The sequence below is a fragment of the Mytilus galloprovincialis genome, chromosome 1 (genome assembly GCF_965363235.1).
Source record: "Mytilus galloprovincialis chromosome 1, xbMytGall1.hap1.1, whole genome shotgun sequence".
Lineage (NCBI taxonomy): Eukaryota > Metazoa > Mollusca > Bivalvia > Mytilida > Mytilidae > Mytilus > Mytilus galloprovincialis.
Window position 1 is genome coordinate 71,600,734 of NC_134838.1, and position 21,255 is coordinate 71,621,988.

At 32.0% G+C, this 21,255-nt stretch overlaps 1 protein-coding gene across 1 annotated transcript in view; it reads left to right on the plus strand.

Annotated features, from left to right (window-relative positions):
* The window catches only part of LOC143044155 (uncharacterized), a 64,188-nt gene that overhangs the window by 25,036 nt on the left and 17,897 nt on the right, over positions 1–21,255 (plus strand). The window contains exons 7-9 of the mRNA XM_076216087.1: positions 5,326–5,525; positions 6,430–6,558; positions 7,653–7,790. Of these exons, the coding sequence (XP_076072202.1) occupies positions 5,326–5,501 (176 nt within the window). The 3' untranslated portion in view covers positions 5,502–5,525; positions 6,430–6,558; positions 7,653–7,790. The remainder of the gene's footprint in view (positions 1–5,325; positions 5,526–6,429; positions 6,559–7,652; positions 7,791–21,255) is intronic.

Here is a 21,255-nt window from a genome sequence, read left to right on the forward strand (position 1 = left end):
TTGATCAACGAGCGAGATGTAAGCTGGTTTTTTTTTCTTGTGGGCAGTATTTCAAGTTTCTTCTTTGAAAGCATTAGTGTTGAATTTGCTTTCTTTGCCATGTTTAATATTTGTGTGGTCCATTTGAGGTCTTCCGAAATTTGTAGGCCTAGGTACGGGTTATGCTTGACTCGTTGTAGTATGTGTCCATTAAACTATTAGATTATATATCTTTTGTTTCTGATGCTCAGGATGTAGCATTGTTTTTTACATTGAACTGCCTTTCCCAGTATATCCACAATGTACAAGCTCCTGACAAAATGATGAGGCCTTAGAAAGAGTTACTTAAAAGTTATCCTCTTTGTCCCTTCGTCATCCATTAGCGACTGAACTGGGAAGCATATAAGCCAATTCCAAGCTCGTCCCCTTAAACACCTGCCTTAGTATATTGCACGTTATAAATGCTGGAATTAACTAAACCAAATTGAGGGAATACCCTTAATTAGACTTCCCTTTTGCGCAAACAGTTATTTTCTTGATTCGTTAACCATGTTAATCCCATCTGATAAGTTTGTGTGATCTTACAGTTAAACCTCTGTGATTTAGACTGATCAATCATCATTCCGTATGTTAAAGTCACATCTTCAAATGCCATCAATGTCTCACACGCAGTCTTTTTCTCCTTTTCAAGCAATCAGAGAACCATATCACAACTGGTAAAGACATGGATCACAATAAGTGTTTGTTATCACTCATTGCCAGGTGCATTTGAAAGGTCATTGATATATATTTTTTTCAAAGCTTTTTGCCCTCCCAAACACAATCCATAGTTCGTCTACCCCTGTCACGGAATAGCGAAACTGTAATGACAGAATCATCAGTAACGACTATTCGAATCATGACTCGTGCAATTTCGTGTTTCATTGCATCAGACACATGCACCATGATTCTATTGTCAGCCTCGTAATGTGAGCATGGTGATATAATATCCTTAGCATTTGTTATAAGAAGCAAGAGCTACATTTAGGGGAAAGGTAATCCACAGAGGAATCCAGAGTCAAAACAAGATGACGACTTTAAAGAGAGAACTTTTAAGTTTTCATTCGCAACAGCTTGCCCAATAGATGTTAAGGAAAAGGTAGTTGTAGCAACAATTGCTCAGGATATTCTATGTTGTCCACCACATCATGTTCACGTGAATCAAGATGCATGTGTCTGATGCAGTAAAACACAGACTTAACTGCGTCATGACTCGAACAGTCGATGTTGCTGTCATTGCTGTTTCGCTTTTCGATGACATAGGGACAGACAGGCTTGCATTTGGAAGTGGAAAAAGCTTCAGATATAATATCTACCCATGACCTTTCAAATACACTAGTCATTGAGAAATTACACGTTTGCTGGAAAAGGAACTGCGTTGGTGACATGGATGGTGTTTAAAGATGTGACATTTAGAATGAAGTTTGATCAGCCAACATCACCAGATATGGATTTGACAATGTCATTGATAGAACGATACGTCTTTTGTTGTAAGATTAAACAAACTTATCAGATGGGGTTAACGAAGCAAGAAAAATGTGTTTATGGAAGAAGAAATACTTATTGAGGCTATTTCCACGACTCGGGCTAGTCTTTTTCAGCAAGTAAAATGTGCAATACACCATGGCGGGTGCGAATAAGTTACAAGCTAACTAGTCCATCGCTTATGAATGGCGAAGGGAAAAATATGATCAATGGGAACCCTTTTGGACAACTATTTGTGAGGCCATCTTATCAGGAGCTTGTACATTATAGATGTAAGAAACAATACCACGATCTTTGTGAATTTGGAAAATAAGATCTCCGATTGTGAATAAACATGTATTTGCGGCCATAAATAAGTCATTCTAAAGATGTTTAAGAACTTCAGTGATTTTATTTTGTTTTAATCAATTAATCCAAAAATCTACATCGAAGATATGGATTGAGGAATCATCTTTGTAAGTTACGCCATATTGTTTCGTTTTTTTACCGGAAGTGTTAACTTTATATTTAAACATATAAAGCTGAATATAATTAATGGTTTTTTGGATGACTTAAAGACAAAAGTTTAATGGACAGCTAAAAAAAAACATTTTATTTACATTCTAAAAAAAGTTGAATATTAAAATGAAAAAATATCAGTATTTTTATGTCCGCCATATTGGATTTCACCGGATGTAAGGGTTTTAAAAACATATGCTTATACATTGTATACATGAGAAGCACCAAAGAAAGGTTCCTGCACAATATAATGATAGTATCAATACTTTAAAACACATTTCAATTACCCTCTCTAAAAATCAGCTTATTTTAGTACAATGTCCACCATATTGAATTTTACCGGAAGTAGGGTTTTTGAAGACATCTAATCTGTATCATATATCAAAAAGTAGTACATAACAAAGGTTTGTACCAAATATTATGATAGTAGCATGTAAATAACACCTTTTCACATACTAGCCTTTTATATTGGGCTAATTTAAGTATGATGTCCGCCATTTTGGATTTTACCGGAAGTGAGACATTTTTTTTCAAATGCCTCCCTGAACATCTGAAATAAAAGAGTAATAGTTGAGAAAGGTCTATGCCAAATTTTATGCTTGTAGCAGGATGTGCACAAATTTTCACAAAGCCGCCGAACTAATACGGATAAACTTGCCTAAAGTGACTGCAAACGATTTTCTGTTAAGATCCGTTTTGGTTTGATGCTTATAAGCTTATTAATAGACTATTTTCATATTACCGACTTTTGACTCCGGTTTATATTATTTTCGACAGGTTACCTACGACATTCTGGTGGTTTTACAAAATAAACGTGTCGAACTCACTAAAATCAAGGCTAAATGTATTGATGCAATACAAATCACAATATTAAACAAATAAACGCCGAATATTTCAAGATTTGTTAATTCAATATCAATGGAATGAAAACCAAAGTGAACCCAACTACAATTAAGTCGTCTTTACTCTTTTTTTGTTAATCTAAACAGAATTTTACCGCATCAGAGTTCTGTATTTGTGTTTTGTATTCTGGGTATGATTAATAGTTTGAAACTTGAATATACTGTAGTCGGGTTAATGTATAATTAAACAGAATGCGGAAGCTAACAAAGGGATCTTCAATACTCAGAAATTGACGAGACTGACAATATGATGTCAAAAAGCTGTAAAAGACGGAATAACAAACAACACATGCAGAAATTTCATCAGAAACATAAGACTGAGCAATACAAATGACGCCAACCGGGGGGAACTTGTTTGCACTAGAAAGGCAAAAACATTCCTGTCAACATGTAACACCCGTCGTGTTGATAATGCTTAATAGTAAACTTGAATTCATCTTACATATAGCTTTAAGACTGTCAACATAATATCTTGAATAGGTTTTGGTGTGTATCACGTTAGAATCCAGATTAAATGAAGGAGGAACCGCTGACTTATTTGTGACAGATATGCACAAAATGACATGCACTACAAAATACTCAGAGTATGAAAAGACCATAGTTTTTGCTGGACCAGTAAGGGCAAGCACACATTTAACTTAACAAGACTCGTCATAATTTTAACTGTACGTAACTTTGGTCTCGACTGCACTTAATAAGTCTGATTGAGTACTTGATAATCTTGATATAGTCTAAATATGGTCTCGACCAATGCTCGACCAGTCTCGACTCTCTTGACTTTTAAATTTAGTCTCCTTTAGTCTAAATCAGCACATCTAACTCAATTTTATATTGGTCTTACAAATTTCCAGGCTATTTGGTAGTCTGGTTCATTGTGGTCTAATTAAACGATTTAATTAATAGGTAAAACAAATGCTAGAATGTTTAGTTCTAATTAAAATTAAGATAGTATGATTTCTATAACTTTTTCAAATCAACTTGCATTTTCATAAAACTTTGGAGGCATCTCAATTGTATATTGATCTTACAGAATACGAGGTTGTTGTCCTAGTTTTCTGTCAAATTTAAGGATTTGATAAATATGTAAAAATAAAGCTAAAATTTCAGTTTGGACTTAATTCAGATAGCCATCTTTAACAATTGTATAACTTTTCCCAATCAACATGGATTTTCATAAAATTATACAGCTATCTCAATTTTATATTGATCTTACAAAATGCCAGGTTATTTTTTTCTTTTACCGCCATGCATATGGTTGTGAGCACAATAGGGATTTGAAAAATATGGACAGTTTGTCCCATTACCAGTGTTACATTAGATAGTATGTGACGAATTTATATATAATGACTTGTATGTCAAATTCGTCAGTTTCATTGAATGCCAAGTATTGATCTTGATAGGTATGTGGTTAATTTTAAATTGTAAAGTTTAGTTTCTAAAAAGATCTGTTATCTAAAGAGTGCATGAAAAGAGAGACCAATACAGCCTAAATAAGGCCTCTATAAATTCCAAGTACAATAGACTATTTTCTTGTTGCCGACTTTTAACTCTGGGGTATATAACTAATTTTCGACAGGTTACATAATCTTGTAGGACATAATGATACTCGGTCAAGAAAGGGCAACCTAAGGAAGTAAAATCAAGCTAACAATCAGTGCAATTTGAAGAACTCAATTACCTGTTTAATGTTTTCTATACACAACAAAATTATAGGAAGACAGTTAATTTTGTCCCCAAATTGTGACGATAGTAATCTTGATATAGTTCGGAGTAAAATGTTTGAATTATGATAATGGTTTTGATATTCATCAAGACATGGAAGCACTAATTAAAAACGTGAAATATCTTACCCTACTTTTGTTATACTTTTTGTTCCTTTTTCGGATTATAACTCTTCATATTTTTAATAACCTTTTGTTTTTCAAATAGTTTGACCTCTATATATATAGCTAGCATCACTAAAGAGGCATTTATTGTCGAACTGCGCATCCGGTGCAGAGAAATTTGTACCGTTAATGTTATAACACCTCAGACTAACCAGAGAGAATTTACTGATTTAATATATAATACTGTATTCAACAACATAAAAAACTATGTTTTTAAATAGGGTTACCTATAACATACTAATGCACACGTTATGAATGAATGATACTTCAACCCTACCATCAACAAATCTTTCATTGATCATAGAGTTTGAATTCACGATCATTAAGTTATAAAGTCTTTCTAATTTCTTTTTCATTGCGAAATAGCTTTGTATGTCCCCTGCAGTAATCACAAACTGTAACTATACACATTTTAGATTTCTTATTTTTAACGAAATTCTTTTCGTATCATAAGTAAACGTCTTTGATAAAAATCAGGAACGTCATAACAAATTATGATAAGAAAAACAATAACAATAACTGTTTGTTGCTCACAGATACACAACAAAACACTACAGGTGATACTGTGATATATTGTTCTAATACCAGTAATTACTCCTGGATTGGTGGCTTGGTGTTATATACTGGTGAACGTCCAACGAAAGATATAAACGTGTTTGTCGTATGTAGGTATATAACTTTTGTACCACCTAAAATGGAGTTTCAACAGTAGATGTATGTGAAATTGAAATAGGCGGTAAGTTTATGGTGTAAACCTGTTATATCACACAGTATTAAAATAAACATGCTTTTAACCGTCCATAATCACGTCATCGCCATATGATGTATTAGCGTTTATGTCACAAACCACTAATTCACAGTTTAATGATAGCTTTCTATGTCTGCAATTCCAAGCATTGATAGAAATTTTGTCGTTAGTTCAAATAAAGTGGTATTCATTTTATGTCAAAAATATAACTTACCCTGACTTGTGCTGAAGTACTCAAGTACCTCTAAATTAGGGAGAAACGATTCTCAATAGTCTGGTAGTACTAAAACATGTACAAGTACTTTTGATATAATTTAAACAACGCAAATGCCCTCATATTCTTCAATTTCATTTATCCTTTTGTTATTAGTATAACACTTTTTCCAAGATTTTTATAGTGATCCAAAGTAATTGAGCTTTTGTTTCATACCAAAGTTATCCACACATGTTAATTATTGCCAACGTTATAGCTTTGCATAGAAACTATAATGTTTAGATATGTACAACTTTCATCTGCGTTACATCACAGGGGGCGAATAGAAGATCATTTGATTTTATACATATGCGGACGTTAAATATGTTTTTTTTCTTCTTCAAATAACCGTTTGCACGATAAGGCATTCGACATAGAATAAACAACAGATAAGGCCAGCTATGTACCCCCAACAACCATGAACCATTTATGCATATCTAAACTGATGACACGCTTTTTATTACCGACGAGACAAGATTTAGTTAATGAATATCTGAAAGTCTTTTGTTAACTTTTGTTGTTTCCTTGCTGTCTTAATGCATATTAACCAAAATAATAAAATACTCTCAGAACTTATTATCAATATTTTTTTATTTTTCAAAACCATTGTTTATTATTTAATGTTTATGTGGTCTACAGGCTGTCCTTTAGGGAGATATGGACTAAGCTGCCAACAAGTTTGCAACTGCAACGGATTATGTGACCTTAAAACAGGAAATTGCACATCTCGCTGTTTAGATGGATGGGTTGGTTATAGATGTGACATTGGTAAATGCATTTTGTTTAAATAAAATCAATAACATGCAATACATAGTGTTTATTTGTTTATGTGTCCCTCCTTTTTGTATGCGCTTGTAGTAAGGAAAATAGATGCTTTACTTTTACTTCCAAAACAAACATATTTTGACTGTGTTATATTGATATAGCTACCATACTGTGCTCACTCATAAAAACCATTGCAGAAATGTCATTGCCTTAAATAAAATAAGAAACACACAGTTTTACTGTTTAATTGTAACAAAGACGGGTGGATCGATTTCGATATACCACGTCATTACCAATTACACTTTATGTAAGACTGTCAGTTTCAAGTCCTCATCAACCAGAACCAATGTTTCAGAACAGGCTATTATGTTTATAAAACCTTAGTTAATTACCTTTATTCGAACGTCATTGAACAAAATTAATGAAAGGAAATACACACTAGTTTACCTAATTTGAATAGGAGCTATATGCATATGACCAAAATAAATATCAAGCATATTCTTTCTTATGTCAACTGTAGGAGTTGTAACTTAACTTACAAATTTGATCTTTGGTGACTTATACTAATATTTGAGCACAATAACACGATACATCAGACATGGTTTCCATAACATGTTAGCTACATTCGTGTTTCGATTGTATTTGTTAACGTTATCTTGTGTAATTTAACTGTTAGACGGATACACTTATATTCATTAGTACTCTTCATATGCAGCACATGATTTAAGTTGATTTACTTAAATTTTATTTGAAAAAGATAAAACAAACAAAAGGAGTTCAAAAATTTATAGAGATCTTGATAAATTGTTTTAAAATGCAATCAACAAGTATCCTTGATTAAATTGATAATCACACAAATGAATAGAAAATGTGTATTCGATAACCGATCTAATGTTATCTAATATCTGGCCTGTAATGTGTAAAAATCAATGTTAATAAATTTTTAGAAAGAACAATATCTAATAAACGTTGTTTTAGGGGAAAATAAAATTTTGAAACCAGTTTTAAGTTTCAATGATCTTGTATTCAGTCTTCTCTTAGTCATTTGGTTAAACATTAGCATTTCTAGGATAGACTTATCTATATTGATTTTACAGTGTGTGCTGGTGGATACTTCGGTCGTGCATGCAGTAGGGTTTGTTCTCCAAATTGCTTAAATCAACAATGTAATCACGTAACAGGTGAATGTATTGGAGGTTGCAATATAGGATGGGAAAGCTACAATTGTACAAAAGGTTGGTTTCATTGGCTTATCATTTTAATAATTTATTTCATTTATTTATTAGTTCAATTACAATAATTACAAATTAAATTACTGTGATACTGTGATGTTGAAATAACATAGCCAGGGTGATGGAAATATTACAAATTTTCATAAATAATATTGGTATTAAAACTATTATAAAGATCACAACCACTGAAATCTCAAAAAAACAATATGCTGGTATTTACAGCTTTTTTATTGTTTTAAAAATGTGTCGTTATCTTAATGTTATAATTTTATAATACCAGACTATAACATGCAATGCATCACCTTGATTTAGAAGAATACACAATATTATATAATTCTTTGCAACTGGTATACAAGTGAGAAGTTTAGCTAGCTATAATACCATGTTTAAGCCACAATTTTCTACAAGAGGAAATGCCTGTTCCAATACAGAAATATGAAGTTTTTTTTCATTCGTTTGGTGTATTTGAGCTTTGGATTCAGCAGAAATAAATTCAGCACACAAAAGAAACAAATGAATACAATTTAGTGATGGCATTTCATCGACAGGTTTGGGAAGCGTTGATTCTAGAAATCGAAAACACGATCATGGGTTAAATTGAGATAAACAGCAATTGAAAATAGTTGATTAGGCTATTTTGGTGATAGCCTTTTAATGCAGATGGATGACATTAATGAACACTGTACGGGACAAATTTGCCATTCCGGTATCGGCAAATCTGACTTTGTCGGTTTACAAGATATCAAAAAAAAAATTTGCCCAGTGATAGATTATTGAAAAATTAAAAAAATGCCATATGTCCCAACTTGTCACTGTTGTCACTCTTGTCACTGCAGCTGATTAAAAGTACATTTCCCATGGGAAATTTGATAATTCCCATGGGAATATTAGAATTTCCCATGGGAACATTGGAAGTTCCCATGGGAAAATTTACTTTTCCCATGGGAAGTTTAGAGTTCCCATAGGAACTTTAAAGTTCCCATGGGAACATAAGTTAATTGTTTGTTCCCATGGGAAGTTCTAAATTTCCCAAGGGAACTTTTCTTCCCAAGGGAACTCCTTTTCTTCCCATGGGAACAATATTTTTTCCCATGGGAACAATATTTTTTCCCATGGGAACAATAATTTTTCCCTTGGGAACAATAATTTTTCCCTTGGGAACAATATGTTTTCCCATGGGAACAATAATTGTTCACATGGGAAGTGATATAACTAAAAAGAAAACATAAAAAAATTCTCTAATTGCATGAGTGAAGCAATTTCACAAAACGGACTAAGTTATTATGGGTACAAGTATTTCTTTGAATCTTAATTGTAGAAATATATAATTGTGTGTTCTACGATTTTTGTCAATTCAACTACTATAAATTCAGAAATTATTGCTGTTTTTATTATTGTGAAAATAGTGACAGGGTTATAATCACAATAATATACACTTGCATATTGAAATTTTTTATGAACTAAACAGGATTATTCTAAATTTTGCACACAAAAAAATGATGAAATTGAGAAAAATCGCACTTACAATTGCTAGCAATAATTTCTGAATTTTCAGTATATAGTTTTGCATATATAGCTTTCACACCATTGCACACAGTGTCTTATGTTTATCCATTTGAATGTTTTTGTGTTTTTTTCATGCAGATATTTAAATGTTGATAGGTCTTGCTCATTGTTGACGGCTGTTCAGTCACTGGCTGAAAATACCTTTATCTCTGGTTTTTAGTTGTCTCATTGGCAATCACATACCATATCCTTCCTTAATTTCAACATTTCTTAAATTAAGTTATGTACATTTGAGAATATCATTTTCAAAAAGACAAAACATTACAATTGGTATAACAAATAAGGCACTTGTGTTTTAATATTTCATCTTTCACTGAGATAACACCATCAAGTAAAATGTGTGAAACAAAAACAGAAAATTAAACAAACAGCAATAAAATAACTTAACATGCTTAAGCAAGTGTCAATAAACCTGCACAAATAACATGAATAATATATCTAAGGTCATAAGCAAGTGACAATAAACATACAGCAATAATATATCTAAGGTCATAAGCATAAACATGCAGCAATATTATACATTGTATATCTAAGGTCATAAGCAAAAGACAATCAACATACAGCAATAGTATATCTAACATGTCTAAGGTCATAAGCAAAAGACAATCAACATACAGCAATAGTATATCTAAGGTCATAAGCATAAACATGCAGCAATAATATATCTAAGGTCATAAGCAAGTGACAATCAACATACAGCAATAATGTATCTAAGGTCATAAGCATTTTAAAAAAAACATGCAGCAATAATATATCTAAGGTCATAAGCAAGTGACAATCAACATACAGCAATAATGTATCTAAGGTCAAAAGTATAAACATGCAGCAATAATATATCTAATTTCATAAGCATTAACATACAGCAATAATATATCTAAGGTCATAAGCATAAACATACAGCATTAATAATATATCTAAGGTCATAAGCAAGAGAAAATAAACAGGTCTTGTATAAGAATATTAACAGTATCCGGGACAAGTTTGCAATTCCGCTGAGTGCAAAAGTTGTAACCTTAATTTTTGGAGTTAAGTCAAAATGAAGTTGATAACTTGATTGGTATTGGTTCTCTGATATTTGTCCTAAATATGTTTGGCTCTAGCACCACTGTTGAAAAAGTAATGCCCCTTTTTCCAACAATTTCCTCAGAGGAAAAAGAGTTTTCCTCAAGGGAAAAAGATTTCCCTTAGGGAATTTGCTGCATAATTATTTCCTTTGAGGAAATTCTTTTTCTTTTGAGGAAATTTGCCGCTTCAAATTTTCCTTTGAGGAAATTTCCTCTAAGGAAATCATTGTTCTTCAAATTTCCTCTAAGGAAATTTCTGAACATCAAATTTCCCTTAAGGAAATGTTTTTCCTCTATAAAAATTTCATAACAGTACAAACATTGACAAACAGTATAAATATATTTTCTCCTAGACTGAATTATTGATCATGTTGATACAAAAGATTATATAAAATAAACACTTTTCATGTCAAATTAACTTGTCTTCTGTTTCAGCTGCTGTGTATAATTATTCTACCCCGTACATAACAGTTCAGTGCATAAATAATTCCATTCACAAGACATCTTCCTTCAATTGGTTGAATAAATTTTGGCAACTTGTTCTTCAAACATCTTCTCTGTATATTTGATATGATGGAGAGCCATGTACATAATATTATGTACATGAATGGATAACGCATGTGTTTATTTCGACAACAAACATGACAAAGATACTATTTTTTTTCTTAATTTCTCCATAATCCATCAGTGAATATGTAGGTTGTTACATTTTACACCATTGTGTCCTTGTGCATATTTGATAGTACTCCATTTTGTTTATAGCAATTTTGTAGAATTTTTTCTATTTCTTTTTCAGAAAAACACACAATTGAGTTCATTTCACATTAATTAATCCAATTAGCACATTATGTAGAAAAGTATTAACAAATAAGTTTCCTCTTCAGTATAGACTTGCAGGACCTGACGATGATCATAAAAGCCAAGATATCTGACCTATAAATACACAAAATAAAAAGAAGAAGTTATAAACATGATAAATGGAGAAAAAAAACAGCAATATAAATAGGCTTATTTTATCATGTTTTAATTAAAGTCATAAGAAACCTCAAATTTAAAAAAAATATGTATAATAATTATGTTTTTTATAACTAAATGGATAGTTTTCATTATGCAACTTAAGTACATATACTTTTTTCTGAGGAAAATTCTTTAATTTGTCCACATTTAGAAGAAGTTTACTTATTTTTAATTGCTTGCTTCCAGGAAGCAATTCGTTGATACATATTTTCCATATACATAGTGACCCGAGCGTAACCCTCCTCGTAAAAATCCGGTGACCACAATATGCAAGGATCTGTCATTGAAATAAACAAATAGCTGATTATACATGTTAAACACGTGCTCAATACCCATGCTTTTTGTGATTTGTTTACTATAAGGTGGCAATCGGTAAAACTCAGCTTCAAAACACGGCATTTAATGAGCAGCATTATTTGTTAAATCATAACAAACAGAGAGAAAAAAAAATTGACGATTTATATGATATACTTGTGAAAATAATGATAAAATCGTGCACAGAGTACTAAGTTTATGATGTATACATGCATTGGTTCAAAAGTTGGACAAACTTTATTTTTCATCACTCACTCGTTTCATATGACTTTAACATTTGAGAAACTTTCATTTGATATTCTTACTTGTCATGCTTTATATGAGTTCTCTTATTTCAGTGCTTTGTGTCCAAGATTAAATATTCGTTGTTTAGTGCCTTGCAGTGATATTTAAAGTTTAGCCACTTGCAAAAGTTGTTATAGAATGTTCATATGCTGTGTTATTTGAACCACTGTCCTATATTATGGTCAGGTAAGAGGTTGAGTGCTCACAGACATGATATTTTTTTATTAATTGTTATTGTTTTTGAACATGTTGAACTAAATTGGATTGTTTAAATCTTTTCATGTTGGGATCTTTATTGGCTGACATATAAAGGAAGTGTTGTCTCATTATTGAAGGCCAGCCCATCATTGGCCTTTAATTTCTTGCATCCACTTCTTTGAACTCTGGTGGATAAGTCACTCATTTACCATACCACATCTTCTTATTTTTATAAGAGTCATCATTCAAAGGCAATTACTTTTATCATGTTTATTACTGTAATTCAGAAATTATCCAGAGATTTTTAGTAATGCGATTAATGTGACTGGGTGAGTATCGCAAAAATAAGAAATCATATTTTGATAACAGAAACATATATATATATCATGTATATATAATTGATGCAGATTTTTTTTGTAATCACAATAAGTTGTCCATTCCCTGAAAAATAATAAATGCAAGCAATAATTTCTGATTTTAATGTATATAGAAGTGGTCTTACCATTTAGGCCTTGTTGTATTCTGTTTATCTTGTTTTGTCGCTCATTTCTATTGAAACTGTTTATATTTTTCATTATTTTTCTATATTTCTTGTCCTATAAAACATAAAAAGGGTAAAAACTATTATTAAACATCAGTATTTTCTTTATATACAATAATATTTAATAAGAATGGAATATTTGTGCTATTTCATTTCACAAACTTTTGGTCAGTCATGACTTTCAAAGACTTTCACCCTGGTCAATAGTTTAAAAAACAAACATTCCCATACTTTTTCTTGGTGTTCGTACTAATTTTTCATTGGACAACAAAAACATGATTCAACTATTCTTCTATGATTTGTTTTGCTTGACTACGTTAAACTCTGAAGTATTGTTTACAGTATAATCTGTATGTGTCTAACTCATCAAAATTTCAAATTAATATATAAATAACCAATAAGAATGCTATGCATGGCTCAGCTTGATAAAAACGTACACTTTAAACCCTGAACAGTTGGAGCAAGTATGGACACAACATTCAATTCAAACTTTTCTACATTGGTTAGAGGTATAGGGGGAGGTTGAGATCTCACAAACATGTTCAACCCCGCCACATTTTGCGCCTGTCCCAAGTCAGGTGCCTCTGGCCTTTGTAAGTCTTGTTTTATTTTAATTTTAGTTTCTTGTGTACACTATGGAAATTAGTATGGCGTTCATAATCACTGAACTAGTATATATTTGTATAGGGGCCAGCTGAAGGACGCTTCCGGGTGCGGGAATTTCTCGCTACATTGAAGACCTGTTGGTGACCTTCTGCTGTTGTTTTTTTATTTGGTCGGGTTGTTGTCTCTTTGACAAATTCCCCATTTTTATTCTCAATTTTATGGATACAACTCTGAATGTAAATTTGGATTGTGATTCAATAGTTGATGCAGCATAGGTTTCTGACATTGAATGAATGTGGTCCAAGTACTTAAAAATTTTAAATTGACAATTAACCTCTAAAATGGTCCAATATTCAAAATCTTAATACATGGTTAGATGCAGCATATCAACATGATCAAAGAACGCAAATAATTCATTATTTGATGAAATCAAATAAAGTTCAATTTTGGACCCTTTAGATATCAATGTGGACCAATTTGTTAACGGGCCAAAATATCAAAAATCTAAATGAATGGTTAGATTCAGCATATCAAAGAACCCCATATATATATTCATTTTTTTTTTAAATCAAACAAAGTAAAATATTGGACCCCAATTTGGACCAACTTGAAATTTGGGCCCATACTAAAAATCTAAGTAAATATTCAGATTCAGCATATTAACATGATTAAAGAACACCAAGAATTTAAATATTATTAAAATCAAAATAAGTTTAATTTTGGACCCTTTGAACCTTAAGATAGACCAATTTAAACAGGACCAAAAAACTAGGAATCTAAATACACAGTTAGATTTGGAATATATATATCAAAGAACCCCAATAATTCAATTTTCTATAAAATCAAACAAAGTTTAATATTGGCCCCTTTTGGCCCCTAATTCATGTAATTTCTAAACTCTGGACAAAAACTCTGGTCACAAACCCTGTGTTTGAGTTTCATAGATTTCTGTTAACTTATACTAAAAGTAATTATGCGAAAACTAAGTGTCTTCGGACTACGACGACTACATGATAAAATTGAGAATGGGAATGGGGAATGTGTCAAAGACCCCCCTTTTTTGGACTATCAATGCATTTGAATGGGGACATGTAATTACCCCCCCCCTTTTTTTTGTCCTGGGTTAGGAAACCCCTTTTTAAAATGACTGGATCCGCCCCTGAAGGGTCTATCATTAAGTTTGACAACTTCAGACATACTACTTTACCAAAAAAATTGACACATTTCATCCAATTTAATTTCATTCTTTACTTGCTATTTCATCCATAATATTTTAAAGAAATAAATTTGGAAGGAGTATGATTTTAATTTGCAAGTTATACACTATCCAAACTAGAGACCTAATAGAGTATATATATACTTGACTAAGGGAGCTACCATTTGATTTTTATGGGGGGGGGGGGGCTAGGATGAAAAATTTTATCCTGTATTTTTTTTTTAGCTGTAATCTCTGTCCTGCCTTTTTATTTTTACTCTGTTCGTTCCTGCCTTTCTTTTTTTAGTTTATCCTGACTTTTTTTACCAAAATTGTCGTCCTGACTTTTTTTTTTGCTAGTGTCTCATCCTGCCTTTTTTTTCTTCTCAAAACTCCTGTTCTGCCTATTTTTTCCAAATTTCATCCTAGCCCACCCCCCATAAAAATCAAATGGAAGCTCCCTAATTTAAATCAAACTTGGGGTGACTGGGGACAAAGATTTAAGGGAATAGATGACAGTTTACCTACAATGATCTAGCTTCATGGCAACGGCATACATTACAGACTACATGTACATCATGTACATGGTCATTCTTAATTGTGTTTAAACTTTGGGAGTTCATTTTTTTTATGTTTAAAGCTAACAATTTCAACTACATACATTTATCAAGATTTGATTCTACATTTATATATAATTACATTAGATGTATGTTTCATTATAATATCTTATTCTGATTGGCTAACTGCACATCACGTACTATTCCGTAAGCAGTTGCATTGCTCAATACAACTTTTCACTTATGATAACACGTGCTCCAACAATAAAGTGCACAGGTGAATTAAATAATAAAATATATAAAATTCGTGTTTTCATGATGATGATAGCTAAAAAATGTAATTATAAGTATTGAATGCTTCTTTTTGTAACTTTATAGGGTTGTAAAAGCGTTGACCGTGCGTACATTTTTAGAATGAAGCGCTTCCGCGCTTCATACAAAATGTACTTCGGTCAACGCTTTTACACCCCAATAAATTTACAAAAAGAAGCATTCAATTCTTAAATAATTGTGTATGTCACATGTATGTACATGATGTATTTTAATGTAAAGCATCTGAAAACTCATTAGCCGTTTCATATTTATTTCAGTTCTTCAAAAGACAAATTTATATGAGCCTATGCCTGAAAACAGAGATTTCTTATTAAGGAGAAAGCCCCGCCCCCCCTTTTTGGTGTGAAATATTTTGTTGATTATATAGGGAATCACTGAAGCATGACTGGAGCAAGCATCCCCCTCTGCCCCCCCCCCCCAAAAAAAAACAACAAAAAATTAAAAAAATGGAAATTTCTGGATCTGCCCATGTCAACCTTTCACTCAGGTCATTGGTGAAGAGTTATCACACAAAATAAATGATATCAAATGTTCATATGTATATGTTTTAGCTCGTGTAGGTGTAAGGAGGCAACCATTTGATTTGTAGGGCGAACAGGGTGAATAATCTTGCCTTGTAAAACTTGTGCTATAAATAAAAATTAATACATTTCCATTTAAAAATCCGTCAGCCCAATCTCATCCAGTGAAATAGATTATTATCTGTTTTCGAAATTATATGGAAGTACTTAGTAGTTCAGACGCATTGGAAGGCATTTTTTCTAAGGAGACGTGTAGACTCATTTAATTGGGGGAATGGAACCAATAAATTGATAGGATCCGATATGATCTTCCTAGTACGGAGCACCTATTTTTTTTAGGTAATTATTATTAGTGTCGGTGATCTCACAAGTAAGGCCTAAAATAAAATATTGTTTGTTTCCCCTCACACGACCGACCCGGTAAAATCACCGCTACCCGAAAAATTTTATTGGCCATTCTTGTCCACTATTTTGTTTTTTGCTATGTTGGTTATTGGTGATATCTTTCCGATGCTGAAGTCAACGATCGTTCGGTTTTGGGGATACCTTTCAGATGCTGTAGTCAACGAGCGTTTTAAATCAAGGTATTTTTGCATTGAAGCGTCTACATGATTCGAAATCAAAGAAAACAAAGAAAATGCTTCCCACACGATTTGTTTGTTTGCAAGGGTGATCTTTTTTTGAAAATAAAAAAAAAATGAAGCATCTTTCAATCGGCTGAGTGCATCTTGATTTTCTTTGTGTCTAACCTCTGTTCCTGTTTTTAAAAAGGATAAAATCTTAAGGACTTTGAGTAAAAATGGTCTGACTCGTGCTTTAAAATCTATCTATTTTTTTTTATACTTTGTCTTTGAAGAGGTTGGGCACAAGTCAGGAAATGTGGGATACATGTATTCCCTGCTTTCAGGGAACGTCCCTGTTTTCTGGTGTAAAAAAAAACCAGTTTAAATGGGATTTCCTTTTTCAATTTATGGCATGAAAATTACAAAAGGACACGTTTTAACGTTATACCTTCATCAGTAGAATTCGTAAATACTTATGACAATTATTTTAGGAAATACAAAACATGAATATAAAGGGAAGCCTTGTTTCTTCTAGAACTCGAAAAAAACATACAAATCTTTGTTTGGGAATCAATTGACCAAGCTGCATGATCCAGGTGTAACTGAACATAACTGAATTATGTTCACTTCTATTGAAAATTTTTATTCATTGAATTTTAATTCCCAAGTGATTAACAAACATGTATCTTTTTGTCATCTCATAATTGATGATCAAGGTATGAATTGGTGAACAAAGGAATTGTTTTGTTGTGAGTTATGCATCAAATTAGACTTGAAATAAGCTTGATTTTTTAACTAAAAAAAAACACTTGCTATCAATAGGCATTAGTATCACAAGTAGAATGTGTGCTTTTGTAGATTTCATTAAATTAAATGAAGGAAAAAAAAGAAGGTCCCTGTATACTGTTTTTTTTTAACACCAGAAAACTGTGGTGTACACTGAATTAGAATACAGGGAATACCCCACTTTTCTTGACTTGAGCCTTACCTGTTGAATTTTGTACAAATTCAATATAGAAACCCATATCAAGGTATAAGATAAAATAATTTGCCTACCTACCTACCCATACCCTAACAACCTCAGTCGGGAGAGGGGAAACAAAGATATTTTTAATGTTGGCCTAAATCAGAGAAAATATTACATGCAAATTTATGAGCAGAGAAGAGACAATTATCAACTTGTGTATTATTCATTTTCTCGCAGTTATTTACGGTAAATTAACTATATGTATATATATCACAAAACAGGTGTTCGGTTCTAGTACTATACAATTTAGTAAAACTGCTATATTTTGGGGCCGAAAAGGGGTCTTACTGAACCTACTCCTTTATAAATCTTAAGTAGGAATGCGTGGGTTCCATTTCATGAGACCTACACGGATTTTTTATAAAATAAATTTAAAAATTATAAATACAGTTTTCAATTCTTTCCCGGCATAGATAAAAAAAATATGAAAATAAATAATCTTTTGAAAATAATACGATCAGGGCCGTAACTACCTATGAGGCAGGGGTGCCTCCCCTGAATTTTCTACACCAATTTTTTTTTTTTTAAGTAATAAAATGAAATATTGACAATATATACACAAAGAACTTGAATTTATATTGAGAAGTTGCACATATGAAACTTTGCTTTCGATAACTTTAAATAAAACATAACTATTCACATTTATTTAGGGGCTCAATTAAGCAGAGGAAGTTACCTTTGTATTGTGAATCTTTAAGATATCGGAAATTCATTACCGTTTGAATCAGCTGTTGGATCGTTTTTTAACGTCTCCCGATCGTACGAGAACATTATGGTCAATGCCTTCCATTTGTTGTAGCAGGGACTTTCTATACTAAGTATATACTAGCATAGAAAGTACCTGGTTGTAGTTATTAACATGTCTGTTCAGCTTTCAACAATATTGAAATTCAAGGTCCTCGATAAAAAAAATATCTTGCGTTCTTTAATCTTGCTTTATATGTTTTTTTTTAACTTACCAGTTTGATTTCTAACAAAAATATCTTTAAATACAGATAATAATTGTTTGCATAAAAATTGCTCCCAGGATCCAGCAATACTGATGTTTCTTACAGTCACGGTCAGGAAATCGAAGGAAAACGAGTTATTTTTAGCCATTTTACTAAGAGAGAAAAATCGGCGGCCACGATGAATTTTAATGTTCATAATTATAGGTCAAAGTACGGCCTTCAAGACGGAGCCTTGGCTCACCCCGAACAACAATCTCAGCTTGTTTTTGCATAAAAATTGCTTCCAGGTTCAAGCAAAACTGACGTTTCTTAAAGTAAGGAAATCGAAAAGAAACGGGTCGTCATTTTTAGCCATTGAGAGAAAAAAAATTCGGCGGGGGGCTGCGCCCCCAACCCCCCCCTATCAAAGGGGGACTCACTCGGCGGTCCCCAAACTCTGTCTCGAAGTTATCGAATGTGTATTCGACACGTGCCTAAAAAAATTGATTGTCACCTTTTTAGTGTAATAGGTAGAAATTCACGTCCGCTCAACCTTGACCCGTTCATAATCTGCTAGTATACTGTTTAAACATGTATATATGGTATTTTGAATTGTTCTCTATTTTTTTCCCATTTGTTTGTTTCTGCATGCCGTATTTATTCTGTCTGTTATAATTTTTACTTCTAAAGTAATAAAGTATTTTCAACTCTTTTCAGTTTGGGAATTTTTAATCCTTTTAATTTTAAAAAGACAAATAATTGTGAACACTTCACGGAAAAGTGAGGATTTATATTTGGTTGCTTAACGTCCAGTTGCCAATACTTCATTCATTTTTCTGATGTCAGGGACCATGCCTCACAGCAAGGTTTTATAAGGATAGAACATAGGCAAATGCAAATAGATTCTTTTGACTATATCTTTGCTGCTTTGGTCTCTGCATGTATACATAATGATTCATTATGTTTTATGGGATACTTAACTTCTGTTCTACAAATTTTATATTAAAATATATTCTGATTTTTCATTTTTAATGAGATTTTAGTTTCTGTTGATTAGAGGCAGTACAAAAAACATGTTTTAATCATAATTAAGGTGAACCCAGCCCCCCCCCCCCCCCCCCCCCCCCCTGTCAACGTGACACCCAACCACACCGCTTGAAAATCTTAAAATATTTTTTAATGTTATCTTTACTATATATTGAATAGGGTGACACGTTGTCGCTACATAATAACCAGATAAAATGGATCTTGTTTATACAAAAAATATTTCAAGATTGTGGTTTCTCAAACATATGGGAGATACAAAATTTTGTTAATAAAGAATGGTTAAAAACTGTCATAAAGCAGAGATTGCTAGATCAATATATTCAGAACTGGAATTCCCTCATTCAAAATTCGTCAAAAGGTATAAACTACAAAAAATTTAAGAAAAACTTGAAATTGAAGAATATTTTAATATTTTGGACTTCAAAGACGCTATTGTTTTTTGTCGGTTTCAAACGACTAATACTAAGTTGCCGATTGAAACAGGAAGATGGAAAAACGTAATCAGAGAAAACCGCTTTTGCAGTCTATGTAACAATCGACAAATAGGTGACGAATATCATTTTATATTTGAATGCAAATTTTTCAATCAAAAACGAAAAGAGTTTTTAACTGCATATTTTACAAAACGGCATATACAGTTAAATTCTCTGAAGTAATGGCAAGTACAAGAAAACCAGTTCTGAAGAAGCTTTGTTTTTTTTATAGAAAATATAAATACTTGTGTTTGTCGGCCCGTGCTTGTACTCCTGGCTTGTAACTTTTGTAACATCTCTCGCTTGTTTTGTACATATTGTAAATATTTATTGTTGTATTTGTTATATCTGTACCGATGTAATGCATTTGCTTTATGAGAATAAAGATATATATAGTAACTTCTTTAAATATACACAAGTCATAATTACATTGGCCAGAGGGTAACTTGATAATTAGAGGATCAAAGGATTCAATTAAGACAATCCAAGACTGCTACCTCTATATTTTATTATACATATCTTTATTAGCCTCATTTAGGGTGATACAGCTATTGCAAAACGGGTAGATACGATCTGTAATCAAATAATTAAACTAATCAAAAGTTTATTTAGAGTAACCATATGCCGGATGAACAAAAAGTTTGCCATTTATTGAAAAACATATGGTTTTATATAACAAGAAAACTTCTCTAGTATTCTAAACATTTATCACGTACCCCCTCCCCCAAACCTCCGCTTCAAGCTCTAGATTCGCGCCTACACATTGTGAATTATATTTCTTACATGACGATGCTTATTACATTATAAAATAAAATGGTATTCATCTTCAATTCTTGAAATAAAGATGAATTGTTAAAAAAAAGCATTGACATCAGTTTTAAAGTTATTGTTCATAGGAGACAGTTATGATTTATAGTCTCTTTTTAAAACGTAATATAATTTTACCTCTTGGAGTTTTTCTATATTACTTCTGTAATCGGATTTTGAAGAACCACACGGACACCACATACTCTCATGCATATGTCACTCATTCAAGGTATAATGATAATATATGTAAACTCTTGTGTTGTTAACAAGGAAACGAAATCTCAAAAGCATTTTTGTCTCAATTTGTATCTCAAAATAGGGTTCTTTAATTTAAAAAAAAAGCTTGCATAGCAATTTCCTTAAATCAAAATATAACAAAGGCAAAGTTTTAAAACACAAAATTCATTTTTTTTATTATTTTTCT